This window comes from Cebus imitator, unplaced genomic scaffold (assembly GCF_001604975.1).
Source record: "Cebus imitator isolate Cc_AM_T3 unplaced genomic scaffold, Cebus_imitator-1.0 Scaffold404, whole genome shotgun sequence".
Lineage (NCBI taxonomy): Eukaryota > Metazoa > Chordata > Mammalia > Primates > Cebidae > Cebus > Cebus imitator.
This window is the reverse complement of record NW_016107719.1, coordinates 1,059,829-1,083,317: the sequence shown is the minus strand read 5'-3', so window position 1 is coordinate 1,083,317 and position 23,489 is coordinate 1,059,829. Positions and strand designations below refer to the sequence as shown.

The window sequence follows — 23,489 nt, the reverse complement described above, 5'->3', positions numbered from 1 at the left end:
AAAAAAAAAAAAAAGCCATGTGCATCCTCCCACCCCAACTCTTCCTTACCCAGGAGGAGATGCTTTGCCCCTACAGTGCAGCCCAACATCCAGCCAGAGGGTCTTACCTTCCAAGCAAATAGCCTCGCCCAACTACCTGCCTCCCATCCTGGCAGCCCGTCCCCACCTCCGGCCTGCCAGCATGTGCCAAGCCAATGGGGCCTACAGCCGGGAGCAGTTCAAGCCTCGAGCCACCAGTAAGTGAGAGGCTCAGCTAGGGCCTTTCTCCATCTCCCTGGGGGAGGTCAGGGAGAGGGATGCAGGCAGCCCACAGGGCAGGTGAGAAGGTAGCTAATCAAATCCTCATGTACTTTGTACCCACGCCTTTGAGCCTCAGCGCATGTTAGCTTGGGGGTATTCAGGGTGCAGGGTGCTCCAGTCATGTGATCCTCTATTTTTACTTTTCCAGAACTCATAATTAACTGGAATCTACCAATTTCTGATGATAGGGGCTAGCAAGGCTCAAGGCCACAGCCCAACCCTCCCCGAATCCCCTACACAGGGGTTGCCACTACAGGCATCGCCATGTCCCCAGGTTCCTGAGCTTTCTTTCTTAGCCTTGCTCTGCACCAAAGCAACATGTGGGTTTTGACAAACTTTTTTTTTTTTTTTTTTTGAGATGGAGTCTCGCTCTATCACCTAGACTGGAGTGCAGGGGCATGATCTCAGCTCACTGCAACCTCCAGCTTCCAGGTTCAAGCAATTCTTCTGCCTCAGCCTCCTAAGCAGTTGGGACTACAGGTGCCTGCCACCATGCCCAGCTCATTTTGTATTTTTAGTAGAGATGGGGTTTCTCCATGTTGGTCAGGCTGGTCTTGAACTCCTAACCTCAGGTGATCCATCCGCCTCTGCCTCCAAAAGTGCTGGGATTAAGTGAGCCACCACTCCGGCCTTTTTTTTTTTTTCTAAGATATGGGGTATTGGCCAGGCATGGTGGCTCATGCCTGTAATCCCAGCACTTTGGGAGGCCAAGGCTGGCAGATCGCTTGAGCTAGTGTTCAAGACCAACCTGGGCATCATGGCAAAGCCCCATCACACACACACACGCATGCACGCACGCACGCACGCACGCACGCACACACTATTAGCTGGGCATGATGACGCGCATCTGTAGTCCCAGCTACTCGGGAGGCTGAGGTGGGAGGATGGCTTGAGCCCAGAAGGTTGCAGTGAGCCAAAACTGTGTCACTGCACTCCAGTCTGGGTGACAGAGTCAGTGTTTCAAAAAAAAAAAAAAGAGAGAGAGAGAGAGATGGGGGTCCCACTACATCCACAAGACTGGTCTTGAACTCCTGGTCTTACGCGATCCTCCCACCTCAGCCTGCCAGTGTTGGAATTACAGACCATACCCGGCCTCTTTTCTTGGTTCTTCCAAGCTCTTCCTGCCTCTCTTGACATTACTGTATTGCTCAGGAGCACCCAGGGTAGGAGCCAGGTGTACGGAAGCCCTGTGGGCATGAGCCGGCACCCTGCAGCAAGCACACACACTTGGGAACAGACCATGAACGAGGGTATCCTTCATGGCCTAACTAGGCTATTTCTTTTTGGCCCTCCAGGGGATCTGGAGAAGGAGAAACAAAGACTCCAAAATATCTTTGCCACAGGGAAGGACCCAGAGGAACGGAAAAGAAAGGCCCGTCCTGGACGACAGGAGGCTCTGGCCCCCGAGCAGGACCGGTTTGAAGAGTGTAAGCCTCAGACGGGCCAGTCACGCTGGGGCTGGGGGTAACGTGAGGAGGGGGCCTGGAATTGGATGGAGCAGTCAGGGGATCACTGGGGGCCAACAAGTGAGAAACATTATCTTTTTTTTTTTTTTGAGACGGAGTCTCCGTCTGTCACTCAGGCTAGAGTACAGTGGCGTGATCTGGGCGCGCTGCAGCCTCCACCTCCCAGGTTCAAGCGATTCTCCTGCCTCAGCTGGCTGAGTAGTTGGGATTACAGGCTCGTGCCACCGTGCCCTAATTTTTGTATTTTTAGTAGAGACAGGGTTTCACCATGTTGGCCAGACTGGTGTTGAACTCCTGAACTCAGGTGATCCACCCGCCTTGGCCTCCCAAAGTGCTGGGATTACAAGCCACTGCGCCCAGCCTAGAACACGATTTGACAATAGAATCACTTCCTCTCCTCGAGAGAGGCAACCTGCTGCCCGCGCCCCTCACGGGAGCCTGACAGCCCTCTCCTTCGTCCAGTGGTGAAGGATATCCAGGAAAGGAAAGAATTCCTGGCTGACATGGAGGCCCTGGGACAGGGCAAGCAGTACCGAGGAATCATCCTTTCTGAAATCTCCCAGGTAGGAGAAACAACCTGGGAGGCAGGGAGAGGAGGGCCCAGTGCAAGTACAAATGGAAACACAGGGCCAGCTCGGCAGGGGGCAGGGGGCAGGGGGCAGGCTCTAGCTCACAGCTGTAGCAGCCCCTCAGGTTCCTACCCCTGATGCACCCGCTTTTCCTGATGCCCTCTGCAGAAACTCCGGGAAATGGAAGACATTGACCACAAGAGGAGTGAGGAACTTAGGAAGGCTCTTGCCACCACTTAATCTGTCTCCAGGGGCAGGGGCAGGGTAGCCCAAGCTCGACCACTGGAGTCCACTCCTCTGTCAAGCAGGGTCATCCTCAGGTCAGCCCACCCTACCAGCCTTCAGCCACTTCAGATGGTGGCACAGCACTGCCCTGCAGTACCCTGAGGCATACTCAGCAGCCTAGCCCCTGTCCACGGGTGCCGTTGGAGCCTCTGAGATCCACAGCCCCATCCACAGAGAAGCAAGGCCCGAGCGTTCCTATTTGGATGTGTGTCTAACGGTATCCACTGGGCCTGCTTCCCATCACCTCCGGCCTGCGGCCTGTTCATTTAGTTTTTAAATTCAGGAATGAATATGATTCTCTTCTTTCTGTTTTAGGATTTACTTATTTGCTTTCTTACCACCTGAGGCAAATATTCAGCCAAACAATGAACTGGGCAATAAAGCATACTTAACATGGGTCATCACAAGCACCATTTTGTTTTCAGAGGGACAAGCTTATTTGTTCAAGGCATTAGAATCTGCCGAGCATAAATGGTTTCCCGCTGCCTGTTTGCATATTTCAAGTGGAAATGGGAACCAGGCTCGTGGGCACCCCGTAGCCAGGTGCCGCAGCAGCTGCTGACTTCCACTGTCAATGATCTCAATAAACCTCTGCAATGGTTCATTCTCCCTCTGTGAAAACTAAGTCTCAACAAGATACCACAACCAAGGGCATTTAACTGGCAAGCACTGCACTCAGGATTAAAAGCTGGCTTTAGCTTTGTCTTCCCAGTATACCCATGGCCACAGAAAGAAACACGAAAGGGTGCGAGGGACCCAGAGCCCTGGCCTGCGAGTTCCAATCCCAGCATGTGCCATGTGACCTTTCTTGGGCAAAACCCAGCAGCTTCTCCTCTGTGAGGCCCTGCTGTGAAGGAGTCACCCGACACCCTGTCCTGTACACAGCACATCTGTCCCCTTCCCCTCTGGCTCCTTCACCCATGATCCCTACCTTCTCCAGTATTGTCATTTGCCTGTCCCAGTAAATCACCAAAATATTTTGGAAATACCAACCCTGTCTCGGGCACCTGGAGGGAGTCCCATAATCCTATCAGGTCACATGACCCAAGTTTTGGTTTGCAGAATAAACACAGCCCTGTAAGTGGTGGGGCCCTGATCAAGGGCTGGCTCGGGGACATCCCACGGAAAGCCTCTGTGTCCACACACCCTCAAGGGTGCACTCTGATGGGAACAGTTGTCCTTCACCTGGAAGGCCCCATCACATGGTCAGGAAGCAGCAAACCAGAGAACCCCAGGACAAACCCAGCCCATCCTGGACACAGAGTATCGGCCAACCCTTGATTTAAATTCAGGCTAGCTTTCAGCCTTTACAAATTACACACACATAAAATCTGGATTTCTAGCTACTGATGAAAAACAAAGGATCTGGCAACACTGGCCCCACATTCAGCTCCACAGGCCACAAGCGCCTTGAGTGAGGGAGGCGGCCGTTTGAGCTGTCTCCAGTCCATCCCTGCCCCTGCCGGCTCAGTCTCCCGACACTGAAACGGTTCGCCAGAGCTCTATCACTTGGGCTCACACGTGTTACCTGTCTGGCCCTGGAAAGGTCTTGGAGTTGGTGGCTCCAGCTCCAGGCCAACAGGCATGTTTAGAAGGATCCCGCCAGGGGCTGCATGGCCCAGGAGCCACGTCTCCCTGCAGAGGAAAGGGATCCTACCCAGTGGCAGACAGCGAGGACAAAGGCCCCTCTTGGAACACAGCCCCAACATGGCCACTGGGCGACCAGAGATGCCCAGCCACCAGGTGTGGCAGGGGCAGGCAGGAGGGCAGACAAGGCTGCCGCTGTGTCCTGAGGCTGCAGGGCACTGGCAGTTGAGGTTGTCTCTGTTTATTGGTGAGGAAACTCCTCTAGAGTTAATACAGTGTGATCTTTTCCCAGAGGTGTGTAGAGGGAAGGGGGCCTAGAGGCGTCCCGGAGATAGCTTATAGCAACAGTGCTTTGACCAAGAGCTGCTGGGCACATTTCCTGCAGAAAAGGTGGTGGTCCCCATCACTCCTCCTCTCCCACAGCCATCCCAGAGGGGTGAGTGGCCATCAGGCCTTCGGTGGGAGTGAGTGAGGGAGAGAACAGACAACAGAGGAGACAGACTAGTGATGACCACAGATGGGAGTGAGCCTGTCCCCTGGACTGCGGTGGCAGAGGAAAGCCTCAATGAGGGCTCAGACTGCAGATGTTAAAGAACTGAGATGAGCACCTGCTTCAGGTGCAGCCTCCCTACCTGACAAGCAGGGACCAGACTGCAGCCGGGGGTCCACACTGGGGGCAGCTAACAGGGCACCCACCTGCCCTGCATGGCCTCACAGCCCTGGACCTGGCAAGGGAGGCTCCCTGCGGATAAGGGAAGACGAGGGAAGTCTCTCCTGCAACTGGGAGGGAGAGGGGGATGGATCTGCCCATCAGGCCCATTCACATCTGACAGTACAGGCCACTTAGTCACAAACTCAGACTTCACTGGAGACTTGAGAAACAGAGCTCCTGAGTGAGGGAAACTGAGACCTAGGGACGCCTGCACAGGACAGGAAGACAGACTCAGGGCCAGGGCTGGGGCGGGAAGAAGCCAGTGTGGCCCAGCACCCCTTGCTGGCCTGCCTGGAAGAGCAGAACCCTGGAGGCAGAGACCCTGGCCAGAGCTCATGGCAGGGGCTGGGCAGGGTGAGGGGGTGGATGTGCTCAGCCGGCGCCCCTCCCTGGACCCTGGGACCCTATTTGCCCCTTAGGTCAGTCACAGCATCTGGAGTCATCAGAATCAGGTTGGGCAAAGCTGAGTCACCACTACCTGGGACTCAGAGAAGAAGACACTCTTTGGCCCAGAGCAGTCAGAGGACCCTGAGGAGGGAGAGGCTGTTGCCCAGAGGCTCCCTCCCCTTAGTCATCTTCCTCCTGACTGATCTGAAGGCGGCAGGGCACCCCTTCAAACAGAGCATAGCCCAGGGTTTGGTCCAGGAAGGGGTGGTCCCCAACTGGCTTCTCATGCTGTTAGCTCTTGTCTCTGGGGGACTTGCTCTTGGTATCACGTTTGTTTCCTAGCAGTTTCAGCACCTTCATGGTCTTGAACTTCCCCTTCTTCTTGCCCTCGGGTTCAGCCTCCCTCTGGAACTCTGCAGCACAGAGAGGGGAGCATTTAACCACGTGGAGAAGCCGGGTCCATCCAGGGCAGGCTAAAGGCAGTGACATAAGCCCTGGCGTGGCCAGCAGGGCTCAGCCCAGCCCCCTGACTTCCTGTGTGGAGCCTGGGACAAGTCACCTTTCTCAGCCTCTGTCTCTTCACCTAGACGATGGGGCCCACCTCCCTGTCCCTGCCTCCAGTGTTTGGGGAAAGATCAGGATGGTCAGAGTTCTGCAGATTCCGGGAATTCTGAAGCATGGCATCCATTTATCTTTTTTTTTTTGAGATGGAGTCTCACTCCGTCACCCAGGCTGGAGGTGCAATGGCGGGATCTTGGCTCACTGCAACCTCCGCCTCCCGCGTTCAAGCAATTTTCCTGCCTTAGCCTCCCAAGTAGCTGGGATTACAGGCATGTAATTACCACACCCAGCTAATTTTAATATTTTTAGTAGAGACGGAGTTTTCACCATGTTGGCCAGGCTGGTCTCAAACTCCTGACCCCAGGCAATTGGCCCACCTCTGCCTCCCAAAGTGCTGGGATTACAGCCATGAGCCACCATGCCCAGCCCCATTTATCTTTAAAAAGCTAGATTTGGGCCAGGCACGGTGGCTCATGCCTGTAATCCCTGCACTTTGGGAGGCCAAGATGGGAGAATCATGAGGTCAGGAGTCCAAGACCAGCCTGGCCACAAGACCAGCCTGGCCAATATGGTGAAACCCATCTCTACGAAAAATACAAAAAGTAGCCAGGCGTGGTGGCACGTGCCTGTAATCCCAGCTACTTGGGAGGCTGAGGCAGAAGAATCACTTGAACCCAGAGAATCATTTAAAAACCCGAGAGGCAGAGGTTGCAGTGAGCCAAGATCGCGCCTTTGCACTCCAGCCTGGGCAACAGAGCAAGATTCTGACTCAAAAAATAAATAAATAAATAAATAAAATAAAAGGCTAAATTCACCCAGGCTGGTGCCCACAGCTCTCTTACTTACAACACAAACACTGTCAGAGCAATAGAACCCTTCAAAATCAACTGTCCAAGCCCCTAATTTTTATAGACAAGGAAAATGTGGGCCTTAGAAATGGACTAATACCAACTCAGCTCTTTGTAGGGCCAGGGCCTCAGCTAAACTTTACATATTATCGCAGTGATCCCCAGCACATGACTGGGAGGGGGTGCCATTTGCACTTCCATTCTGCAGACATGAAGAATGAGACCAAAGTGGTGGGGTGGCTGGCTCAAAGTCACCCAGCTCATAAGTGCTAGAGCCAGGACTAGAACTCAAGTAGTCTGACTTGGCCTGAATCAAGACCTAGCCACAAGGCCACAAAATGAGTTACTGGTGAAACCAAGATCAATCCCAAATCCTGGTCAGGCATAGTGGCTCATGCCTGTAATCCCAGCACTCTGGGAGGCCAGGAGTTTGAGACCAGCCTGGCCAACATGGTGAAACCCCATTTCTACTAAAAATACAAAAAAAATTAGCCAGGCGTGGTGGCGCGTGCCTGTAGTCCCAGCAACTCAGAAGGCTGAGGCAAGAGAATCGCTTGAACCTGGGAGGCAGAGAATGCAGTGAGCCGAGATCACGCCATTGCACTCCAGCCTGGGCAACAGAGTGGGACTCTGTCTCTAAACAAAAAAACCCAAATTCTTTGACTCATAGTCCAGGACTCTTTTAACTGTTCCAAGCACCACTTGGTCCCCAGGAAGCATTGCCGTTTGAGCCCACAGACTCCAACAAAACCAGCTGCAGATCTCAAGGGGGAATGCACAGCTGAAGGCAAATATACCCTGGGAATGTATACCTCCTGTATACCATAGTCCTCTCTGTGGGCATCAGGGCATCCCATGGCTACCTGCCAAGCCTAAGCCGCAGCCTTCCTGGCTGTAGGCTGGCCTCTCTTGCTACACGCAGCCTTCCCTGAAAAACAGGCTGCAGAGTTTGTGCCCAGTAGTGCCTGGTAGTGCCCATCCTGGTAGTGCCCACTCCAACCCTCCCTTCAACTGATCCCTCCCCTCCACCCCCAATGCTGAAGTTCAGGTGGGCACCAGCCTCATCCCCAGCAAGGGCCTCACCTTTCTTCTTGATCATGGCTTCCAACATCTTGTCTTCCTCTTCCTCCCTGAAATAAGAAGCAGCAGTTGAGCATCCCACAGGAGGATGGAGCAGATGCCCTCTCTGTCCCTACAGGGCTGAGCCAGGGTGCACTGGGATCACTGGTAGGAGGGCAGGGCTGGCCTGGCCCAAGGTGTGGACTGTGTCTTGGCCTCTCCAGGGAGCTGCCCCACCCATGGGGCCCTGGGCCTGGCCTGCTCTAACCCTGTCCCCCAGGAGCCCCTACCCTGGCCATGTCACCTCTGCCGGTCCTCATCCAGGCAGTTGATGATGGCGTTGCGCTGCTCAATGAGGGTCACAAGCTCCTGCATCAGCACCTTCTCCCGGCCCCGGTCCTCTTCCGTCCAGTCCTTTTCTGGAGAAAAGTTGGAGAGGCATGAGTGGTGTAGGAAAGCCCTCTTCCTCCCCAGGCCGCCAGGAGCCACTGCTTAAGTGCTGCGGGCCAGCCCCATGCTAGACACCATGCTAGATACCAACAGCGCAGAAAGGAAGGGCCCTGATAGGTGGGGCTTACAAGTTCTTGGGGAAATGAAGGTTGTGGCAGAAGAGACCAAGGATACCAGGCTGCCTACCAAGAAGCCCTGCAAGGGGCCCCAGCAGGGCCAGCACAGCACATGCTCCAAGAACGGGGCGCCACACACCAAGGTTTCATGCTCATGTTCATTCATCCATTCAACAAATGTTCACTAGGTGGCTTTTGGCGGGAGGTAAGATTCAGGAGGGCCAGAGTGGGGCAGGGGTGAGGAGGCAACAGAGAACCCCAGGGCTCCTCCAGCAGGAGAAGAAACATGACCCAAGTGGGTCATGGATAGTACTGGCACACTGAATATATACTAGGACACTTATCCAAGGCTGTGGAGGAGGGTAGATTAGAGGGCATGCTGGGGGCAGGGAGCCCAGTGGGAGACTCCCCTGAGGGTGGACACAGCTGCCACCCCTCCAGCCACCTCTCAAGGCCCCAGCCAAGCCACAGGAACACCCTCAGGGGCCCACTTCGGCTCTAGTAGTCCCCCATCCCCCAGCCTGCAGGCTCCAGGGATGAGTGCCCACACTTGGCCTTCCCTCCACAACATCCACCACCACAGGCTTCCCTGCCTTGAAATAAATATCCTAGGCCGGGCCTGGTAGCTCACGCCTGTTATCCCAGCACTTTGGGAGGCTGAAGCAGGCGAATCACTGGATGTCAGGAGTTTGAGACCAGCCTGGCCAACATGGTAAAACCCCATCTCTACTAAAAGTACAAAAATTAGCCAGGCGTGGTGGCGTGCGCCTGTAATCCCAGTACTTTGGGATGCTGAGGTGGGCAATCACAAAGTCAGGAGTTCAAGACCAGCCTGACCAACATGGTGAAATCCCCGTCACTACTAAAAGTGCAAAAATTAGCCAGGCGTGGTGGCATGCGCCTGTAATCCCAGCTACTCAGGAGGCTGAGGCAGGAGAATCACTTGAACGCAAGAGGCAGAAGTTGCAGTGAGCTGAGATCACACCACTGCACTCCAGCCTGGGTGACCGAGTGAGACTCTTGCTCAAAAAAATAAATGAATGAATATCCTGAAGCCCCCTCAAGCCACTGCCCGTCTCCCCCATGGCCTTACCTTGCCCAAACTGAGGAGCAGGTGGCCCAACCTGGTTCTGGGGACAGAGCAGGGCCTCTGGGTCACCACCCAAGTTTGAATCCCACTTTGCCATTTCCCATATCTGGGGCCTGGGTAAGTTATGTCCCCAGTCTACACGTGGGGAAACTGAGACTCAGGGACGTGAAGTCTTTCACCAGTGTCACACAGAGAAGGTGGAGCTTGTATTTGAACCTGGCAGCCCGAGACCCCCAAGCAATGGCCCTCAAGGTGTATTGGACTCAGGGCTTCATACACCAGCCTCACCTTCCAAAAGCAGCATCTGGGGTAGGCTGACAAGCCCAGGAGCACAGCCACCACACAGCGGGCTGGAGAAGCCACAGTAAGCGGGAGGCTGGGCTGGCCAGGGAGGCAGAGGCGCCATACCCATTCTGGCCACAGGGCGCCGCTGTGGCTCCCTGAGTGGTGGCCGCACCCCAGCCTACTGGAGAGTTGGGAGTGACTCATACAACGCAGCAGAAGCCTGGGACATTCTGTGGCTTCCCCTGGGACACTACAGCCTCCCAAGTTCCCCAGTCAGTAGACAGTTCCCTGACACCATCCCCAGTCTGGAGGGGCCGTGTGTGCAGGGACAGCCCCAGGTCAGAGACGTGGATGGAAGCCCAGCCCTGTCACCAACAGGCAAATCCCTTAACCTCTCGGGCCTTTCACCTGCCAAATGGGAGTGATGGCCCTTGCCCAGGACTGGCACCATGCCTGGGCCATAACAAAGTGGTCAAAATTCTTGGCTCCCAACTCCGGACTCTCCACAGTCCTGGGGTCTCTGCCTGCAGCTGTGGTTCCCAGCATTCCATGGTCACAGGGCGTGTGAGGAGCCCTCCTCACCAAACCCCAACTCAGCCACATGGTAACTATCAGCCATCAGCCCCTCAGAGGTACAGAGTCCACGTCCACTGTCTCCTGGTCCCAAGAATACCCGAGGAGGTAGGGACCTTCATTCCCGTCTTACACTTGAAGCCACTGAGGCTCAGTGAGGCTAAGAATCTTGCCCAAGGTCACACAGCAAGCTAGTGGCAGAACATGGGACAGTCTGACCCACGCACAAATCAGGCCCAGCTGGTCCTTGGCCTGGTCTTCACTGAGAGCCCGTCGTCCCTGGTACCACGGACATCCACGCTCCACACTGTCTATGCAGTTCCCTCTCCTGCCGCAGCCCCAGCCAATTTACTGCCTGTTACAGTCTCTCCCTTCCTCGGGGGTGACCCGGACAGCCCTGGCCCCTGCCCCCTCCTCTGGCCCTGTCCCCAGTCTGCCTGTGCATCTCCCTGGGGTTCTGTCCTCCCGCTCCCCCACTTCTCTGTGTCACCAGGCCCCAGGGCAGGTGCCAGGGGAGTGCCAGTGACTGCTCACCTGGCTTATTGAGGAGGCACCGGAGCTCATACTCGACGTCAGCCTGGCGCTGCTCCAGGTTCTGCTGCTTAAAGCTAGGGGTGGGAATAAGGTGAACGAGAGGCAGAGGTTGCAGTGAGCTGAGATTCTGCCTGGGGCTGGGCTGCCCTGCCCTGTGCTGTTACTGATGAAGGAAAGAGGGTCAGGGTTCTCCGTCCTAAGCTCTACGGATTCCAGGGAGGGATGCCATGGGCTGGGGGACTCACATGTAGATGAGCTCGGACTCTCGCCGCACCAGTAGGTGCTTCTCGTGGATGAGCTTGAACCAGTCCACCAGCATGTCGTCCTCATGGCCCTCTGGAAGCCAGACACCCACTGAGGCCAGGGCTGGCTGACATGCCCAGCTCAGTTCCCCAGGGGAATAGAGGGTCCTGCCCCAGCCCCACCCAGCAGGCCCTCCCAGCAGCTCCCGCACCATTCATGCCGCCACGAAGCTTCTCCTCTAGCAGCACCCCACGGTGCTCCAGGGCATCCAGCCGGCGCTCAATGGTGTCCATCTCTCCATGGATGTCCTCCTCAGGGATGTACTGGTCAGCCTGGACCTGCCCAGCAGCGCCCAGTCACCTGACGGCCAGCCGCCCGCCCCCCCACCGCCTGCCTGCTGCCAGGAGCCTTGCCCTCTTCTCTGGCCAGCCTTGGACACTGCTGGCTCCAGGTCCCAGGCCCCGCTCCCGACGCCAGCATGGTAAGGAGGCAGGGTCCCAGTGCGGGGAGGGGGCCAGTGTGGGGACAGCCACAACCCTGCATGCCTCTGGTCCCAGCACCAACAGACACACCAGAGATGGCATGAGTCCTGCCCTTCACGGAAACGCCTCCTCTCTGCCACTCCAGAAAGAGTATCACAATGTCAGTGAGAGTGACCCTATTACAGAGATAAACTTGAGAACACTCTAATCTCTTTAAGTGGCAGTGTATCACGAGTGCTTGATACTTGAACTTGTTAGTAACAAATTAAACGTACCACCCACTGCTTTTGGTGGAGAAGGGCTGATCTGCTCCAAATCCCTCCAGGCTGCAAGTTAGACCTTCCAGTTGGCCAAGAGCGCCCTCTTGAGTATCTGAGGGCAGTTGCCCAGCCAACCAGCCTCCCTAGAGTCCCAGGGGAAGCCTGCAGCTGCGGAGTCAGGGGTGCCAGCCCAGGCCAGCCATGTCTCTGAGGGCTCCCAGCTGGTACCTTGCGTTTGATGAGTGGAAAGCCGTGTCCTGGGGCAGGTGGCCTCACTGGCTTGGATCCCTTGGTGGCCTTCTTTGTGGCTGGGGATGCTGCAGGTGATGGCTTCCGGTTAAAAGGATTCTCCTTGCAGGAGGACTAAAGGCAAGGAGACAGGACAGAGGGTGAGTCTGGGAAGAGGGCACATGAGACCCCAGGAGACTGGTATTTGGGAGCATGGAAAGCAGGCCAGGACTCCAGGGCCAGCAGGACCCAGGCAAAGAGACAGTCTCCTCGAAGTCCATCTCTGATGCCTCAGTCATTCAACAAACATTTCCATTTCCAGAGCTCTTCCTGCATGTGGGTTACCACACTAGACACTTTTTTTTTTTTTTGAGATGGAGTTTCGTTCTTTTTGCCCAGGCTGGAGTGCAATGACACGATCTTGGCTCACTGCAACCTCTGCCTTCAGGGTTCAAGCAATTCTCCTGCCTCTGCCTGCTGAATAGCTGGGACTACAGGCAACCACCACCACACCTGGCTAATTTTTTGTATTATTAGTAGAGATGGGGTTTCACCATGTTATCGAGGATGGTCTCAATCTCCTGACGTCATGATCCACCCATCTCAGCCTCCCAAAGTACTGAGATTACAGGCATGAGCCACTGCACCCAGCAACACTGGACACTTTTTACACTTTTTTGAGACAGTCTCACTCTGTCACCAGGCTCGTGTGCAGCTGTGGCACAACGGCGGCTCCACTGCAGCCTCAGCCTCCTGGGGCTCAAGCGATCCTCCCAGCTCAGCCTCTCGAGAAGCTGGGACTACAGCTCACACCACCACGCCTGGCTAATCTTTTGTATTTTCTGTAGAGATGGGGTCTCACTTTGTTGCCCAGGCTGGTCTCAAACTCCCGGGCTCAAGTGATCCTCCTGCCTTGGCCTTCCAAAGCGCTGCGATTACCACGCTTGGCCTTTTTATACATTCTTGTTTAATTCTAAGTAGCAACCACCCAGCAAAGTGGGTATTATAATGCCCATTCCACGGCTGGGTAAACTCAAGTTCAGAGAGCTTAAGTCATCTGCTCAAGGCCACACACTTCCCATGAGCCCAAGCTGGGATGAGAATCTGTCTGTTTCAGGGCCTGGGCAGCCATCTAGCATTGAGGGGTAGGGGTCAGAACCTTAGATGGGCAGTATCACTGTTTCCCAACCACTCTTCCCGGTTCATTGGAAAAAGGCATCACTGTGAGTCCCTTACCAAGGCCTCACCTGAGACCTGGGGTGCTCCAAGGAGCGCTGACCCTGCTTTCTCTCGGCAGCTGCAGAGCGGGGGCAGCTTCAGCCCAGGGAAAGAGGCTTTCGGGATGGGAGCTACTCTGGGGTTTCTGAAGCAGGGAGGGTGCTGGGGCCCAAGTCTGGGCACAGCAAGGAGGCAGGACCTGGCTCCCACAGGGCAGCACCCACCCAATGAGCCAAGGTGGCACCCTAATACCCCCACTGCCTCTGAAATTCTCTCCTAATCCTGAGGCGACGGCGGGACAGAGGGGTTCCCCACAAGGAGGTACACCTGGGGTTCTGCTCCCTCCCTCTGGACACACCCAGAGGGGCTGGCAGAGCCAAGCAGCTCAAAGCCTCAGAGCCTCTTCAAGGTTTTTCAGCCTTTTCTTAGCCCCAAAACTTCAGACCAATCTTCACGGAGCCCAGGACACGAAACAGGAGAATCTGAAGCTGACCCATCCCCCGCCCTCCACCACCAAGGAGCCGGGGGGTCTTCCGAGCACTCGGGACACTTGGTGCCGCCCAGTCCCTCACCGTCTGTGGGAGCCCCAGGCCCAGAGGAAGATGGGGCCTGCTCAACGACATAGCAGGTGGGAGGCAGAGCCAGAACCGGTACCCAAGAGGCTCTTGCTGGAACCAGGGAAGGTTCAATGATGCCTGAGGCACATGGGCAGGGTCAGGCCATGACTTTAGCTGCCCTATAAGGGCTATCCTGCCACCCTCCAACCAGGGCCAGATGAGCTTTGGGAGCTCAGAGGCCTGCAGAGTGCAGCAGGGGCGTCCAAAGGGGCTGTGGCTACAAGAGAGGCCCCTCATGAACTGGGTGCCTGGAGGAAAGTCCTGAACCCAGGCAATCCCCAGGTTCTCAGCACATCTGGCTCAGGAGCAGCCTGGACGGCACAGATCACACACACTGCAGCCTGGGCAACAGAGCGAGACTCCATCTAAAAAAAAAAACCCCACAGGCAGCAGCATGGTCATTGTAGCACCCCCCCGACCCGGCTGGGAGCGCCTCGAGGACAGGGACCGCCATGTCCACATGCCCTCTGGGGCCCAGGCAGCGATACACACGGGAGGTATTAGGGACCCAGCTTCCCTGTTCTATGGCAGGGAGACCCAGGTCTCTGCAGAAGGGAGTCATTCCCTCCCCTCTCTGCTCTACCCTAGGTCACCTTCTAAAACAACCATTACGCTGAGCAGATCGTGAGGCCCTGGGGTCCAAAGACAGGGTCTTTTTTTTTTTGAGAAAAAGTCTTACACTGTTGCCCAGGTTGTGGGCCATCTCAGCTCACTGCCACCTCCACCTCCCAGGTTCAAGCAATTCTCCTGCCTCAGCCTCCCAAGTCGCTGGGATTACAGGCGTGCACAGCATGCCTGGCTAATTTTTCTATTTTTAGTGGAGATGGGGTTTCACCATGTTGGCCACTCTGGTCTCAAACTCCTAGCCTCAAGTGATCCACCTGCCTCGGCCTCCTAAAGTGCTGGGATTACAGGTGTGAGTCACCGCACCCAGCCAGGGCAGGCTTTTCATCCAACTCTGCCCAGGGTCTGGCATCAGTAGAGCCTGAGCAAACGGAAGAGGGGACAGATGATGCGGGATGATTGGTGGCTGGTGAATAAAACCCAAATAGGCCAGTGCAGGGAATGGGAGGCAAACAGGAGCCCTGATACGTAAGACCTGGAAGTCTGTGCGTGTAGACAGGTGGATAGATGGTGGGAGCTCTGGCAGACGGATGGAAGGATGGACAGATGGGTCTGGGCCTCAATGGACAGAGTGGGCAGTGGGCAGACTGGCCAAGGCCACTCAGGAAGTCAGGGGCCAGCAAAGATAGAAAAGGCCCCAGGCATTTCTGCCCTGAGATCAGACCCGCATTCACTAGAAAGGGTGCCACTTTTGGTGAGGGTGAGGGGCACTCACCTTTACCTGCAGCTGTGGGGATGAGCTTCCAGGGGAGGGCACAGGGCTCCTTTCTCCAACCAACAAGAGAGGCGTTGGGGTGGCACCACTGCAAGGCTTGGCCAGCTGGGGCCCTGGGCTGCCCCTGGTCCTGGGGGCAAGGCCCGGGCTGGCTTGAGACATCTGTTCCACTCTGGGCTGCACTAGCTCCTCAGAGGAGGCCAGGGAGGAGTTGGCAGGGTTTGCAGGGGTGCCAGGGGCATGGACAGCAGGTTCTGAGGAGCTCTTGGGCACGGCCAGCGGCTCCAGAAGCTCCCCACCCGCAGTCTGGCCGGAGCTCTCAGACGACAGGCTCTCCACGCTGAGCGCTGGCGATGGTGTGGCCGAGGGTGGCTCCGAGTGCGAGAGGCGGGAGGCGTGGAGAGCTGTGCAGACAAGCACCGGGACACCTCACAAGGGGGCACCACAGGGCTTCCAGCCCCACCCCCAGGCTCCACTTTCAACAGAGCTCCAGGCAGCCCTGGAAACCCAAGCCCTCCATGTGAGATGGGGCCAAGGTCCAGGGAACAGCAAACGCCCGGCAGCGCGAAGTCATGCAGTGATCCAGCCACCCGAGTCCATCCCACCCGCCTTGTGTTCCGCCCGCTGCTTCCACTTCCCCACGCTCTTCACAGCCCCTCGCGTGCCTGAGGGCACCCACGGCAAAACCACCTTGGGAAAGCCAGAGGAAGCGAGGTGGCCCCTCCTCTGCCCCAATCTGCAGTGAGGAGGGGGAGGAGCAGGCAGCCCTCACAGCCGCCAGCTCTGGGTCAAGCGCTGCCGGGCACCAATTTATCTTCTCGTGGCTGATGGACATGATGCTTCCAAACACATCATCTGCATTTTCCAGATGAGGGAACAGCCTCAGAGAGGAGAGGGTGCTCACCCCAGCAAGGGCTGGGATTAAAAGCACTGCATCTGACTCCAGAGCCCATGCTCCCCTGCTGTGCCCTGAAGCTGCCCACCGCCTCCACTCAGACAGGCCAGGCTCAGCTGGGTCCCAGGGCTGAGCACCTGCCTCTGCCAGCTCTGGTATGCTCTTGCCCCACTGTCTGAGGGGGTCCCACAGAGCTCTCAAAGGCAGCCAGACCCAGCCGAGGTGAAGGTGAGGGCCAAAAACTCCAGCATGCCTGGGTGAGTGGGGAAGATCTGGCTAGAGGAGGCCCAGCAGCCTGGAGCTGAGCCACCACGTCACATGGGGGACTGCAGACAGACTCAGGGACGGACCAGCTCAGAGCATTACACCTGATCACACACGCCCAGGTGAGAGCCCAAGTCACTTGGCAACTGCAGTGACAGTGACGGCATTGGGCGGGATTAGAGCAAGCCCCTCCCTTGTGTTTTCTGTGAGCCTGAGCACACCACTGGACAGCACATCAGGAAGGGTGAAGAGACAGACTCAGGCCGGACCCCCTGGGTTCAAGTCCCGCCTCTACCACTTAAGCACCGAGAGGCTTTAGGCAAACTACTTAAACTACTTAGCCTCTCTGTGCCTCAGTCTCCTCACCTGCAAAGTAGGAGTGACAATACCTACTCACAGGTTTGCTCTAGGATGAAATGACAGGACACCCATGAAACACGTGGTGCCTGCCACGGGAGGCTCTGCCTCACCGCACCCCTCCCCAGGCCTGCGCTAAGCTGCCACCCCTCCGCTCCGAGTTCTGAGTTCCGACTGTCAGGAGAGCTCCAGGAAAGGCACTCACCCAGTGGGGATGCGCTGGGAGCGCAGGGCGCGGGGCGCTTCTTTGTCTTAGGGCTGCTGGTAGGCGTGATGCCGTACCAGGGGTGCAGAGACTTGGGTGTGGTCTCCGGGTGGGCCAAGGCAGGGCTGGCAGCCAGGTCGGGTGCAGCTGGAGCCTCTTCCTCCTCGTTCTCCTCGTCCTCAAAGGGGTTATAGGGTTTGGGCTCCAGGCTGGCCACTGGGCTGGGCTGGGCCACCTCCTCGGTGCCCCCGTTCTCCACCTGCCTGCTGTCCTGGCTTGGTGGCCCAGGGCTGCTGCTTGGGGGAAGTGGGGCTAGTTTCTTCTTTGGTTCTGCCTGCACCAGCGTGATCCAAGGGGGGTCCTTCCTGGGGGCTGGTATCCTGGGGGGAGGCAGGAGGCAGCAGAAACCATTAGCAGAAGCAAGGGGTCAGCTTCCTTCTCTCTCTCTCTCTGGACAGTTTTGGGTCCACTTCAAAGGAGGTGGATGAGAAACAGTCATTTCCCTTCTTCCACCTCCAGCCCCACGGGGCCAGTCTGAAATGGACTGCTACAGTCACAGTCCCTGACGCCCAGAGAAGGTAGACCTTCAAGTCACAGAGCCGCTGTTAACCCCGCCCAGGAAAGGATCGACCAGGGGCTCTGCCATCTACAACCCATGTAACCTGTCCTCTCTCTGTATCAGTCTCCCCTTCCGCTCAAAGGGGTGGATAATAATCCTTGTCTCACAGGGTCAGTGTAAGGAGGCAGTGAGCTACTGAGTCCAGCACTGGGCGGGGTAGTGGGGCATCTGCTGAGTGCCAGGGAATCAGTAAACCAGTAAACGTTAGCGACCGGCACAGCCGTGGCCCACCTCGCTCTCTACAGACCGACCACATGGGGGAAGCATGGCCCCCAAATAATAGCTGAAGAAGATGTCCTCCTGTGAAGCAGAATCCTGTGCTGCAGGACCCGAGGGACAGGTACAAAGTACAACAGCTGAGCTTTCCCAGGTCTTTTTTTTTTTTTTTGAAATGGATTTTCGCTCTTGTTGCCCAGGCTGGAGTGCAGTGCCGCGATTTTTGTTTATCGAAACTTCAGCCTCCTGGGTTCAAGCAATTCTCCTGCCTCAGCCTCCTGAGTAGCTGGGATTACAGGCGCCCACTACCACGCCCGGCTAATTTTGTATTTTCAGTAGAGACAGGGTTTCTCCATGTTGGTCGGGCTGGTCTCAAACTCCTGACCTCAGGTGATCCGCCTGCCCCGGCCTCCCAAAGTGCTGGATTAGGCATTAGCCACTGCATCTGGCCTTTTCCAGGCCTTTCTATACTCTGCTGCTAAGCCTCAAATCAACTCTATAATCAAGCCTCGGCCTCCCACATTACAGGGCAAAGGAGCCTGGAGAGGAGACAGGTCCCAGAGGGGGCTGCTTGCACCCGGCACTGCCTATAGGAGCAGGGACCTGAGAAGGGGCCAGGTGCTGGCCACAGGAATCCTGGGGTAAGCCTCAGCAGAGGGGGCTGTGGGCCCAGCTCTCCTTCCCCTCCTGAGCCCCAACCTGCCCACCCACAGGAAGCCTCTCCCCGTACCAGGCCCCAGAGTACCCCAATTCCCACCACCGGGGCCTCTGAAGCAGGAAAGTCTTTCAAGGATTGACATACCCCTCGGACGGCTTCGGTGTCCCCCTCGGCTTGGGGACAGGTGGTTCGTGCAGTCTTCCTAGATGGGAAAGGAGAGTGAGCCAGGCCTTCATGGGTAGCAGGAGGTGGGCACCCAGGGAGCCAGCCCCGGGAGTGCCCCGCCTTCCTCCTGCACCCTCGCACCTCCCAGCCCAGCCCACGGAAATTAGATGAGCACCATGACTGAGAAGAGTCAGGGGTCAAGGCCAGGCCAGTTGCATTTCATTTGAGAAGAGGAAACCCAAATCCCCTCAGCCACCTCCCCAATGTGGGCAGGAAACATCATCTCAACTCAGCCCAGGAGCCACCTCCGCCTGGCAGCCCGACTCCCAAGTGTCCTCCGTGAATCCCACAGCAGCCCCTGCTCCCCTCCTTCCCTCTTAACAAGACTTCCACGCTCTACTGAAACCGCCGTGTCTGTGCCTGTCTCCAACTTGACGCTAGGAGCACCCTGAAGGCACAAATAGGCCTGAACAGTATCTGTGTCCCCAGCTCAGATCCAGCCTCCACAAGAGCTGAACAAACAGAACGTTCTGGTGCAAGTCACAGGGTGACCCTGGGAGTCTCCTCGTGGCCAATGCCTTCCCTAATGGAATGATAAGGGCGGCCCAGAACACGTCAGGTTACAAGGAGTCTCAGTCCTACAAGCTCATGGAAACCCGGGAGGTCATCTGGGAGCAGTCCACAATGTGGGGTTGGGGGAGAATGCACCCACAGAATGGGCCAGGGGCCTCCACTGCAGCTCACACTGGCTCAGGGGCCCACCTGACCCCTCTGCTCTCCCCCAAGCCCCTGAGCTCTCCTCTTGCAGGACAAGCATAGAGGCTGGGCATGGAGGTCACCTGCAGTGTGCCTGTGGATGGGCCAGGACACACAGGAAGGACACCAATGTGCAAAGTCCCAGAGACCTTGGGGACACACAGGCACATGCGGAGTGGCACTTCCTATACACCCTGAAACTAAAGCCCACAGACAGATGCAAAAGAGCACACATAAAGGCACGCAGAGGGAGGCAGTGCAGGGGTGGGGGCCTGGGTGTGTTTTGTTTGCACCGTCCCAGCGTGGAGAACAGAGCACGGCGAGGCCGCAGGAACTCGGCATTTGTTGCAGCAATTAATAACCTCAGAAACAGGCCGGGTGCGGTGGCTCACACCTGTAATCCCAGCACTTTGGGAGGCCAAGGCAGCGGATCACTTGAGGTCAGGAGTTCGAGACCAGCCTGGCCAATGTGGCGAAAACCCATCTCTACCAAAAAATACAAAAATTAGCCAGGAATGGTGGTATGCACCCGTAGTCCCAGCTAATCCAGAGGCTGAGGCAGGAGAATTGCTTGAACCTGGGAGGTGGAGGTTGCAGTGAGCCAAGACCATGCCATTGTACTCCAGCTTGGATGACGGAGAGACTCCATCTCAAAAAAAATAAAAAGTATTTTATTTTTATTTTTTATTTTATTTTTATTTTTTATTTTTATTTTAATCCCAGCACTTTAGTAGGCCGAGGCGGGCGATCACCTGAAGTCAGGAGTTCAAGACCAACCTGACCAACATGGAAAAAACCCATCTCTACTAAAAAAAAAAAAAAAAAAAATACAAAATCAGCCAGGTGTGATGGTGCATGCCTGTAATCCCAGCTACTCGGGACGCTGAGGCAGGAGAATTGCTTGAACCTGGGAGGCAGAGGTTGCAGTGAGCCGAGATCGCACCATTGCACTCCAGCCTGGACAACAAGAGCAAAACTCAGTCTCAATAAATAACAATAATAATAATCACCTCAGAGACACAGGGAGGCCCAGCACAGCACAGCACACAGCAGCACAGACGGAGAGGGGCCCACAAACACTCCCAGACCGGCAGACTTTTCAACAGATCGTGCACTGTCACCCAGCGCACCCTGCCCCGACTGGACCCTGCTCACCATTCATCAGGCTGCTGCTGCTGGCCTGCTCCACCGGGTTCTCCTGCTGCAGACTGGAGCGGGGCCGGGGCGTGGGGGGTGCTAGGGCTGTGCTCTCGGAGGTCTTCCTGGGGGCAGGTGTGGGGCGGCCAGCAGGGGGGCTGGCCAGCTCCTGAGGTTTGCCAGGAACCCGGGGCCTGGTAGGGATCTGGGGCTGGGAGTCAGGGCTGGCCTTGGGTCCGTCTGCCTCAGCCCCTGCAGGTGCACTGGAGCTGGGGCCACCTCCTGGAGCATCCTTGGCATCTTCCGTGAGTTGCTGCTGGTGCTGCTGCTTTGGCTGTGGGAAGGACCCAGGCCTGGTCCCCGACCGCACCCCTGGGCCCAGCCTGGCACAATGTTCTGCACACACAAACGTGCCCTCCTCGGGCCCATTCTTGTAAGCTCCGGGGAGCAGAGTGCTGGAGCACCGCCGACACCTGCCAGGGGACAGGACAGGGGTTCACTTAGCCAGGCAGCCGGGACCAGGCACTGGCCGCCCCTCCAGCCGCAGCCAAGGCTGCTCCCTCCCTTCCCTCCTCTCAATTGCCAGCCAAGCTCCTGGCTCCAACCCTAGACTTCCCAGAGGACAAAGAAAACAGTAACTGTCAGAAGCAGAGTGGAACAATAAAATCACATGAAATCAGCAACAGAAATTGTGAAACATGCCTTCAGTTTATGCTGCAAGAGGAAGAAGCAAAGATCCCCCCAAGAGGTGGCATCCAGTGAGTGGCTGCATCCAGGAGTGGCTCAAGAAAATAAAGCAGTGGCTTTTACCCAATCAGGTGGTGTTTTGTGTTTTGGTTTTTGCTATTGTTGTTGTTGTTTTGCGATGGAGTCTCAGTCTTGTTGCCCAGGCTGGAGTGCGATGGCACGACCTCGGCTCACTGCAACCTCCGCCTCTCAGGTTCAAGCAATTCTCCTGCCACAGCCTCCAGAGTAGCTGGGACTACAGTCGCCTGCTACCACGCCTGACTAATTTTTTTGTTTTGTTCTGTTTGTTTGTTTTGTTTTTTTGAGACGGAGTGTCACTCTCGTTGCCCAGGCTGGAGTGCAGTGGCACAACCTCGGCTCACTGCAACCTCCGCCTCTCAGGTTCAAGCAATTCTCCTGCCACAGCCTCCAGAGTAGCTGGGACTACAGTCGCCTGCTACCACGCCTGACTAATTTTTTTGTTTTGTTCTGTTTGTTTGTTTTGTTTTTTTGAGACGGAGTGTCACTCTCGTTGCCCAGGCTGGAGTGCAGTGGCACAACCTCGGCTCACTGCAACCTCCGCCTCTCAGGTTCAAGCAATTCTCCTGCCACAGCCTCCAGAGTAGCTGGGACTACAGTCGCCTGCTACCACGCCTGACTAATTTTTTTGTTTTGTTCTGTTTGTTTGTTTTGTTTTTTTGAGACGGAGTGTCACTCTCGTTGCCCAGGCTGGAGTGCAGTGGCACAACCTCGGCTCACTGCAACCTCCGCCTCCCGGGTTCAAGCGATTCTCCTGCCTCAGCCTCTCAAGTAGCTGGAACTACAGGCATGCACTACCATGCCCAGCTAATTTTGTATTTTTAGTAGACAGGGTTTCTCCATGTTGGTCAGGTTGGTCTCAAACTCCTGACCTCAGGTGCTCTGCCCACCTTGGCCTCCCAAAGTGCTGGGATTATAGGCATGAGCCACCATGTCCGGCCTTTTTTTTTTTGAATTTTTAGTAGAGACAGAGTTTCACCAAGTTGGCCAGGCTGGTCTCCAACTCCCAACCTCAAATGATCCACCCTCCTCGGTCTCCCAAAGTAATGGAATTACAGGCATAAGCCATTGCGCCTGCCTGTGTTTTGTTAATCAACTAGAACAATATACAATATACCAGATCGTATCATACAAGAAAGGCCAAGTGCTTTGTGAAACTCTTACTTCAGCTATGCCTCTACTTACACAGTTTTATTTCAGGTAAATATTTACGTCTAATCACAGTAATTTTTTTTTTACTGGGAGTGTATTTTTTACTGGGAGTGTATTTTTTACTGGGAGTTACTATAAAAAGTTTCTTTTTTAAAATGAAAGTTGGGGGGGAGAAAGAAAAATAAAACTAAAATTAAAAAGTTTCTTTTGGCCAGACGTGGTGGCTCACGCCTGTAACCCCAACACTTTGGGAGGCCAAGGTGAGCGAATCATAAGGTCAGACGTTCAAGACCAGCCTGGCCAACATGGTGAAACCCCGTCTCTACCAAAAACACGCACAAAAAAATTAGCTGGGTGTGGTGGTGCATACCTGTAATCCCAGCTACTCAGGAGGCTGAGGCAGGAGAATCACTTGAACCCCGGAGGGCAAGGTAGCAGTGAGCCGAGATCATGCCACTGCACTCCAGTCTGGGCGACAAAGCAAGACTCTGTCTCAAAAAACAAAAAAGGTTTCTTTTTTTATTTTTGAGGCAGGGTCTGTCACCCAGATTGGAGTGCAGTACTGCGATCATAACTCATTGTAACCTCAAATTCCTGGGCTCAAGTGATCCTCCTGCCTCTACAGGGGCATGCCACTACACTGGCTAATTTTATTTTTTAAATTTTTTGTAGAGATGAAGTCTCACTATGTTGCCCAGGCTAGTCTTAAACTCCGGGCCTCAAGCGATCTTCCCACCTCGGCCTCCCAAAGTGCTGGGATTATAGGCATGAGCCAACACATCCAGCCCCGGCCTGTAAAAAGTTTCTAAAACACTGCCCTGGGCCGGGCGCGGTGGCTCAAGCCTGTAATCCCAGCACTGAGGCGGGTGGATCATGAGGTCAAGAGATCGAGACCATCCTGGTCAACATGGTGAAACCCCGTCTCTACTAAAAATACAAAAAAAAATTAGCTGGGCATGGTGGTGCGTGCCTGTAATCCCAGCGACTCAGGAGGCTGGGGCAGGAGAATTGCCTGAACCTGGGAGGCAGAGGTTGCTGTGAGCCGAGATCGCGCCATTGCACTCCAGCCTGGGTAACAAGAGCAAAACTCC

The 23,489-nt window shown here is 55.7% G+C and overlaps 2 protein-coding genes across 5 annotated transcripts in view; one reads left to right on the top strand and one right to left on the bottom strand.

Moving 5' to 3' along the window:
* CUNH22orf23 (chromosome unknown C22orf23 homolog) overlaps positions 1 to 3,227 on the top strand; it is a 10,551-nt gene extending 7,324 nt beyond the window's left edge. For both annotated transcript variants that reach the window (XM_017508960.2, XM_017508959.2), the window contains exons 4-7: positions 54 to 236; positions 1,596 to 1,727; positions 2,229 to 2,329; positions 2,504 to 3,227. In XM_017508960.2, coding sequence (XP_017364449.1) covers positions 54 to 236; positions 1,596 to 1,727; positions 2,229 to 2,329; positions 2,504 to 2,575 — 488 coding nt within the window. In that variant the 3' untranslated portion in view covers positions 2,576 to 3,227. The remainder of the gene's footprint in view (positions 1 to 53; positions 237 to 1,595; positions 1,728 to 2,228; positions 2,330 to 2,503) is intronic.
* A 1,199-nt stretch (positions 3,228 to 4,426) lies between these two features.
* MICALL1 (MICAL like 1) overlaps positions 4,427 to 23,489 on the bottom strand; it is a 35,970-nt gene continuing 16,907 nt past the window's right edge. The window contains exons 6-16 of one of the 3 annotated variants that reach the window (XM_017508955.2): positions 20,500 to 20,954; positions 18,568 to 18,625; positions 16,931 to 17,310; positions 15,210 to 15,613; positions 12,036 to 12,170; positions 11,277 to 11,403; positions 11,068 to 11,158; positions 10,823 to 10,896; positions 8,079 to 8,193; positions 7,799 to 7,845; positions 4,427 to 5,719 (exon numbers count right to left, since the gene is read on the bottom strand). In XM_017508955.2, coding sequence (XP_017364444.1) covers positions 5,598 to 5,719; positions 7,799 to 7,845; positions 8,079 to 8,193; positions 10,823 to 10,896; positions 11,068 to 11,158; positions 11,277 to 11,403; positions 12,036 to 12,170; positions 15,210 to 15,613; positions 16,931 to 17,310; positions 18,568 to 18,625; positions 20,500 to 20,954 — 2,008 coding nt within the window. In that variant the 3' untranslated portion in view covers positions 4,427 to 5,597. Of the gene's footprint in view, positions 5,720 to 7,798; positions 7,846 to 8,064; positions 8,194 to 10,822; positions 10,897 to 11,067; positions 11,159 to 11,276; positions 11,404 to 12,035; positions 12,171 to 15,209; positions 15,614 to 16,930; positions 17,311 to 18,567; positions 18,626 to 20,499; positions 20,955 to 23,489 lie in introns of all 3 variants that reach the window. The other 2 variants (XM_017508956.2, XR_001819183.2) reach the window with 2 other exon arrangements.